At 27.6% G+C, this 8,487-nt stretch overlaps 1 protein-coding gene across 1 annotated transcript; it reads right to left on the bottom strand.

The window, feature by feature from the left end:
• Nucleotides 1-5,094: 5,094 nt before the first annotated feature.
• UBQ1 (ubiquitin extension protein 1) lies at nt 5,095-7,396 on the bottom strand. Its single transcript, XM_011006403.1, has 5 exons — nt 7,216-7,396; nt 7,044-7,130; nt 6,841-6,943; nt 5,395-5,461; nt 5,095-5,299 (listed from the first exon to the last, which is right to left on the bottom strand). The coding sequence occupies exons 1-5, from the start codon at nt 7,316-7,318 to the stop codon at nt 5,273-5,275; spliced, it is 387 nt and encodes a 128-aa protein (XP_011004705.1). The 5' UTR covers nt 7,319-7,396; the 3' UTR covers nt 5,095-5,272.
• Nucleotides 7,397-8,487: the final 1,091 nt, after the last annotated feature.

The following is an 8,487-nucleotide window of genomic DNA, read 5'->3' as shown; positions in this document are numbered from 1 at the left end:
TAGAACCAAAATTCTTGAATCTTTTCAAGAATTGACTTATCTCAATAATATATATATATATAGAGAGAGAGAGAGAAAGATTTGAATGATTCTATATTAAGAGTTAAATTAGCAAAAGAAATGTGACATAATAATTACAAAGGACTCACGTGGTCTAAAACGTTACCATGAGTATGATTTTAGAGAGTTTTGAAAGTAAAAATCTTTGGGGTAGATATTGTTATTTAATAATTAGAATTGAAAATTATCTTTACATTGGATATTTTATTTCATGTTTTGATGTTTTTATGATTTTTAATTTATTAACCACATTTAGCTTCCATTCTCCAAACTTTTACAAATAAAAAATCTTTCTTTTTTTTGTTTTTTTACTAGATCTTACCAAAAAAGAAAATGATTATTGAGAACTCTTGCATGCTTATATCATGTAGAGGTATTATAGAAGAAAAAAATACAAAATTTAATTTAGTTTAGTGTAATTGATTATTTAATATATTGGCTTGCTATATTTTGAAATACAAGGAAAAAAAACATTGACATATAAAATTATAGATAATCTTTCTAAACAATCCTTTTATTTTGCAGACAACTTTGATAAAGCTATTGTAAAGGATTGGTTTTACACTTTTAAATCTAACCTATATCTTTATTTAGTGAGTAAAAATTATTTTTTGATCAATCTTTAATCCAAATGGGTAACTACAGGAAACAATGGATTTTTGTAATATTTAGTAGAGTTAATATTATATTTTTGTAATAATAATTATCAAAGCTAGAAGCTAGGACTCTTATCTATATAGAGTGGGATTTTAAAAATGTAATTTTATTTTATTTTTACATATTTCAACTTAATACCATGGATTAGATATATATATCTTTTTCAGGTGAATAACTATGAGCTCCCAATTAAAATAATATTATTATTAAATCATCAAAACTATTTTAATTTCTATTAAATAACTCTTATCCATAAAGCTTTTATGAATTTATAAAATTTATATAGCCTTTTATTTTTTTTATTTTTGAAGAGCGTATAAAAAGAAAATTAGATGTCTCAGTGAAGGGGTTTTGAAAAGACTCATAATCATTGTCCATGTTGAAATAAGAGAAAGAAAAAATATTTTTCAATCACAAAGAGAAAAAACAAATATTACAGTGAAAAAAAAGAGCCACCATGAGGTGCTTTAATACCAAGCAAAATTAGAGACTCTAAATTAATTATTCAATATATAAATATACATACATATATAGCTACATCAAAGTGCTATTCTAGAAAATAAATTGATGTTATGCTAGAATTAAGGTTATCCTGTATATGGTGGAATTACAACAATTATTGTATATATAAATTCCTAAATTATGGAGATTTTATTTTTTAATAGTCAATATTTCTCAAGAATTGACTTACCTCAATAACAAAAATTCTTGAATCTTTTCAAGAATTGACTTACCTCAATATCAAAAAAAAAGATTTAAATGATCTTGTATTAAAAGTTAAATTAGGATTCATGCAGGTCTGATACTTTACCATAAGTGCGCGATTTTAGAGAGTTTTGAAAGTAAAAACCTTTGGGATTGATATTGTTATTTAATAATTAGAATTGACAATTGTCTTTACATTGGATGTTTTATTTCATGTTTTGATGTTTTTATAATTTCTAATTTTTTTATGATTTCTAATTTATTAACCATGTTTAGCTTCCATTCTCCAAACTTTTACAAATGAAAAATCTTCTTCTTCTTCTTTTCTTTTTTCTTTTTTACTAGCTCTTACAAAAAAAAAATGATTATTGAGAACCCTTGCGTGCTTATATTATGTTGACGTATTATAGAAGAAAAAACTACAAAATTTAATTTAGTTTAGTGTAATTGATTATTTAATATATTGATTCGCTATATTTAAAAAAAACATTGAAATATAAAATCATATATAGTGTTTCTAAACAATCCTTTTATTTTGTAGATAACTTTGATAAAGCTATTGTAGAGGATAGATTTTAGACTTTTAAATCTAACCTATATCTTTATGTAGTGAGTGAAAATTATTTTTTGATCAATCTTTAATCCAAATGTGTAACTAAAGGGAACAATGGATTTTTGTAATATTTAGTAAAGTTAATATTATATTTTTTTTTTAATAGCAATCATCAAAGCTAGAAGCTAGGACTCTTATCTATATAGAGTGGGATTTTAAAAATATTATTTTATTTTATTTTATTTTTGCATATCTCAACTTAATACCATGGATTGGATATTCATATCTTTTTTAGGTGAATAACTATAAGCTCCCAATTAAAATAATAATATTATTAAATCATCAAACTATTTTAATTTCTATTAAATAACTCTTATCCATAAAGCTTTTATGAATTTATAAAATTCATGCAACCTTTTATTTTTTTTATTTCTTTTTTTTTCAAACCACTTTTTGAATTCAGCTTGATCTTTAATCGCATCCCAAAGAATGGAAGTAGCACCGATCAAAATTAAGAGTTAATGTTAATCGCAAACTCCTTAGGCTTTATTCATTAAGAATGAAGATCGAGAAGAAAGGACTCGCTATAAAAAATAAAGGGTTTTCTTCTTTTTTTTCTCGTGATTATTGATAAACCATATGCGTAAAAATATACATGTACAATTCTTAAGGGATATAATTTGATCCCAATTAACTAGCTTTATAAAATAAATTATTTTTTTAGGTTAAAATATTGATAATGAGATTTTAAATCAATTTATTGTTTTTATAGTAAATCTTATCATGCAAAGTGAGATCAAAGATTTGTACTTATTTATAAACTCTCCTAGTATATGGGTAATATCTAGGATAGCTATTCACTGAAGATATAAAAATAATATTTACAATATAACATCTTTCACATACCAAGAAAAGATTCGAGTATGAATAAATTATGAATACAGTCTAAATAATGAATATTGAAGTTTCTTTTGAGTCCTTTTTCCAATAAGATTCTTATGCTTCATTAGCCTAGATTATTCTAAAAGAATACCTATGGTTCAAATGCTTCTTTTTTTTCAAATACAAAAAGTCAATATCATCCCCAAAATTAGTAAATTAGAGGAAGTACTTTTTTGTATATAAAAAAAAGTAAATCTTCATAAATTTTATTGAAAATAGAAAATACTTATATATTTTCTAATTTATAGATCTTTGAGCTTTGATTATTATAAAATAGAAAATTTATAGATGAAGTTTAAGGTTTGGCAGATGATATTTGTATCTATATGTATATAAATGATCTAATACAATAAGAAAAAAATTGATGGCATTCTTTTTCTTGGATAACCATATGTTTCAACCGGAATTGAATGATGTACTATTTGCAAAAGATAAAGCACATCAAACCCATATATTTTTTCCATGAGAAATTTATATTTTTTTAGGAAAACATTGGTTTTTTTTTTCACATTTTGCATTCATTTATCTCATCACAAAGAATTCAATTTTTATAAGTATATTCTCACTAACCAAGTAGGTCTACAATGATGATCAAAACCAATTGCTTGTTGTGATCTTTAGATATAATAACATAACATATGATCCTTATATCAATCCAAAAAAAAAAACATAGTGGGGAATTATACCATTAATCCATTGCATATGCAATTTCAAATCCTTATTTTGGTCAATGGCCACATAAGCTTCTATTTAATGGGGTACTCTTGACCTAGTGAATATCTTATATTATGGTGCTTATTAGTGATGGTATGACATATATTTATATACAAATGAAAATTTTTATGTTGGAGCTCTTTATCTATTATTTTTTTTAGTTTTATCCCTATTTTTAATTGAATGTTTTTGTTTAGTTTGACTAATTATTTATATTTTATGGTATTTATTTCTATTGTACTTTTCTATAATTAATTTTCCAAAAAATTTCGTTACAAACATTCCAAAAGATTCTTTCTAATTTATGGTTCTTCAAATAATATAATATTCTCATATATTAGATAAACCTTTAACCCTACCCCTCTTATTAAGGCTTATTAAGGCTATAGGATACTCTTTATCAATGATGGTCATTATCAATAAGCAGAGAACATAGACTATCCTAATAACCATTAGTAAAGACTTCTATAAAATACTTTATTTTTCACAAAAAAATATATTTTCTCAAGTTTTTCTTGAGAAAAACCTATGCATAAAAATAATATATAATAAATAGAAATTAATATAGAAAGTATTGTCTATAATGATAGAGAAATAAAAAGCTTTCTACAACCCTTTTTTTATTCATTTATCTTCGATGGGAGGCTTTCTCGATGCAATAAAGCATTGATCTCATAGTCATTGAAGTTACAAAATTTTCTCTAGATTGATTCTTTATAATGACGAGCTCCAATTAAATGATAGGAATTGCAAAAAATAATTATTTCATACATGTAATCTTATTAACATCAATTTTGCCATTTTGAAGAAATCAACCGATGTCCTTCCAACCTATTACTTCTATTGTAGTAAGCTAGAAAGATTAAGAAATAGAACCATCGTATTCAACTCATTCTCAGTGGCCATAAGATGTTCATATATTATGATATGATTATACTATATCGATTCATTGTGCATGGGTGATGATATTGTATTCAATTTCAAGAACTTTTTGCAAATATGAAATGCATGGATACAAACTTTAAATGAAAAAAAAATACTAGTATAACAAGAAATCTCATAGAGGTTACATTCAAGATTATAATATTTTTGAATGATAGAAAAATTTAAAATTTAATTTAGCCCTGTGCAGTAATCTAGTATATTATTATATTTGAATAGAATTTGTAGAGGGACGCATTCATTTTTTGTTGGTCCACTTGTTAGTAGTTCCCGCTTCTTCATGTGGGGTAAGGCAGCTCGTAAGGCTCGTAATCTCGAGGTTCTGTTCTATTCTCGTCCATGCATCATTTTTTTTACACTCAGTAACAGTTTAAGATCTATAGCATACACCAAATATGCAGTTAAAAATAAAAGTACTTGGAAATGGTTTGCTTAATAACATGTGTTTCGAGAGAGAAGGGAAAATCACATAAAATATAGATCACAATCACATAAAACACCACATAAGATTAAGAACAGGGAAAAATCAGAAAACAGAATATATTGCAAATATCAAAATAAAGACAGCAAAATCTTATTAATATTCATGTAGATTAATCACAGGTTGTCTTCGTAAATCCAGATTCCACAACAATGACAAAAACAAGTCCAAAATCTCACTCTCGAATTCATCTCAGGCAGGAATGCAGTAATGATCCTTTACTTGATCTTCTTCTTGGGCCTCAACTGCAGCAAGTAGAAACACAGGGTTTCCAGAACATGAGATTCTACATGGTGGAAAATAAAACAAAAACATAGGCTAAATTTAACATAAAAAACACCTGATTGCTATGACCGCACTTCTTCTTCCTACAGTTGACAGCCCTGGGATGCAGACGGGCATAGCACCTGGTGAAAAAAAGGATGAATTAGCATGCACACCACCACTGGCGCACCTAATACAGCTAATTTAACATTAATCTGTTCTGAGAACAAATTGAGCAGATACAAACAAGTCCATATCATACCCCATATAAGAACGGAAAAGAGAGGCAACAATAGCAGGCAAAGAAAATTTCATCCAAATTCAAAAAGCATTTCAGTTGCAGCGCTCAGTTTGGAATTTCAAAACACAACAGACAAGTGACAGCTCTCTTAAGGCATTTCATTTTTACCCATATGATAAGCTCAAACATGCGAGTTCAGAACTATACTTTTTCATCTCATCATGACAGCATATGTGATGACTGAGAGGTTTTGAAAATGAAGCAAAAAATGAAATTGAAGACCACAGAATTAGAGGAAGAAAATTGAATTAGATAACTGTCCATGACAGTACACAGGTCAATCTCCCTCCCTTGTGCACCGGTATATGATACAATATACATGTACATATATAAAATTATGAGCCACCCAACAACTGCAGGTAAATGACCCAGTTGATCAGGAATATAAAATGGAAAAGGAAATCAATATCAGGACTATGATGCTATCTACTAAACATGACACGGTAAAAGAGAGTTCAACTAGGTCCCTCTAATGACACCAGCTAAACAAAACAAATAATAAACAATATAGCTGAATTTGGCAATTAGAGTTAAAAACATGCTTATCACCAAAAAGAGAAATGATTATGATTAATGGAATACAAAAGAAGCAATCTGCCTTTCAAACAAGTCGTGGTGTGACTATGAAAACAAGTTCAGAATAAAAAATATAGCTATTTTCTCCAGAAACAAATATATGATATGAGTTCCATTTTCACAGTATCATAACAACACATTTAGAGAAGTATACAGAAATTGCATTATCCCATAAAAAGAAAAACATAGATATAAAAGAAAAACAAAATATTTAATCTACACAGAAGAACAGAATGTACCAACCATGAAAATCAACTGGCCGTATATCAATACCAGCTGATAAAGTTGAAGAATGGAAATCAATATCGGGAACTTATATAACCTCTAAAGCACTCTTAACAGCAGTACAGGCTAAGTTAAGTCCCATAGAAGTAACAATACCTCAAAACAAGCAAGACACACAAACACACATTTTTAATCCCAAACATTCAAACATCACAAGCACATCTTAGACATACTGAATTCATATTTTGCAATCATACTGTGATTAGAAGCTAAACTAAATATTAAAAGGGCTCTTATCTCTTTCATTGCTTATATTTTAAGATTAAAGAAAATTATGATGCAAAAACAGTCAGATAACACTTTGCAAAAGAAGCATAAACCAAGACATTAAACCTAATGGGAAAAAATCAAACAGCGTACTTGCGGCAAATCATCTTCTCTTGATTGTATTTGCGCGCCAAGGCCATCAAAGAAGGCTCGATAATTCCTCCTCTAAGCCTCAACACTAAATGAAGCGTTGATTCTGAATGAAAACACAAACCAAAATAAATTAATTATCATTTCATGAAAAAGCCAACTTCACAAATCAGACTAACAATCAATTCAAAAAAAGAGAAAGCAACCTTTTTGAATATTGTAATCAGCCAAAGTTCTGCCATCTTCCAGCTGCTTTCCAGCAAAAATCAACCTTTGCTGGTCCGGTGGAATCCCTTTTCCAACAAAAAAAACTTACATTTTTACATTTACAGTTTTGAAAGAGTAGGAGATTATAAGGGGGGAGGGGGTAAGATGTACCTTCCTTGTCTTGAATTTTGGCCTTGACATTATCGATGGTATCGCTGCTCTCAACCTCGAGGGTAATGGTCTTACCCGTTAGGGTTTTCACAAAGATCTGCATCTTTACTTGCTCTCTATCTTTCACTCTCGAAAATGAGAACGGCTGTGTTGTTAGGTTTCATTAGGACTTTATAACATGCTCAGCTAGGGTTTTCGTTTGGGGAGACTGACGGCGAGAAGACTTCAACACGGTTATGGGCCATATGGGCCTTTTCCCACTGATTCGGTTTCTAGCTAGTCCAATGTAGAGGTCTCAAATTAGAAAGCCCAACACGAACTTGTGTTAGTTGCCTCTCCTTGTGGCCGCGGATGGCAAGGGTATTCATGAATTGAGCCTTTATTATATTTATATTCTATCCATTCAAATATATATATATATATATTAAAGATGGTTTTAGGACAATATTCATATATTATTATTAATATATATGATAAAATAATTATAAAAAAATACCAATTTAAATCCATTTGATATCCAACGATTTAGGGTTAAATTAAATTGCCTTCTTACAAGGGCATTGGATGCCAATTAAGATTTATTATATATGATTCCGAGACTCAAACTTTCCCTTAGAGATGGAAAAATGAAGGGCAATACTAAAAGAAATTAGCCGAGAAATAACCTATGAGCAAAAAAAAGAAAAAAATGGATACATTCACACTGAAACCAGAAGATTGTTATATTTAACATGAGGTGTCTTGGTTGGTTTAAAGTCAATTTCTAGTGATTAAATACTACTATAATATTAACAAAACAACTAAATAAGGTGGGACTGGTTTTTACTTATTTAATAACGTTTTTATTTTGTAACTTAATTAGCTATCACATGCTTTTAAATAGTTAAAGGTCACGGGTTTATGATGGGAACAATATTATATTTTATAAAATAGATGATATGTTGTTTATGTATTTTTTTTTTATAATTATAGATGATATGTTGTTTATGTATTTTTTTCTTTTATAATTAAAAAAAAAAAAGAGGTCGTTCACTCCCTCTTAAAAAAAAAATGTCTCAATGCGATAAATTTTTATTAAGAAGTCAAATTATGCGTAACCACTAAAAAAGATATTTGAGAAGATTATTATAATTAATTTTTAAAATATTTTTTCTTTAAAAATATATTAAAACAATATTTTTTTTATTTTTAAAAATTTATTTTAAACATCAGCATATTAAAATTATTTAAAAATATAAAAAAATATTAATTTAAAATAAAAATAAAATTTTT

This window comes from Populus euphratica, unplaced genomic scaffold (genome assembly GCF_000495115.2).
Source record: "Populus euphratica unplaced genomic scaffold, PopEup_1.0 scaffold275.1, whole genome shotgun sequence".
NCBI lineage: Eukaryota > Viridiplantae > Streptophyta > Magnoliopsida > Malpighiales > Salicaceae > Populus > Populus euphratica.
The sequence above is the reverse complement of the archived record's forward strand: the minus strand, read 5'-3'. Positions and strand labels throughout refer to the sequence as shown.

Excerpts from the sequence above, each read along its gene's own strand:
- UBQ1 (XM_011006403.1), bottom strand. The coding sequence starts at position 7,318 with ATGCAGATCTTTGTGAAAACCCTAACGGGTAAGACCATTACCCTCGAG. Across the intron at positions 6,944-7,043 it reads TGATTACAATATTCAAAAAG|AATCAACGCTTCATTTAGTG; the intron begins GTTGCTTTCTCT and ends GTTTTCATTCAG. Across the intron at positions 5,462-6,840 it reads GAGAAGATGATTTGCCGCAA|GTGCTATGCCCGTCTGCATC; the intron begins GTACGCTGTTTG and ends TTTTTTCACCAG.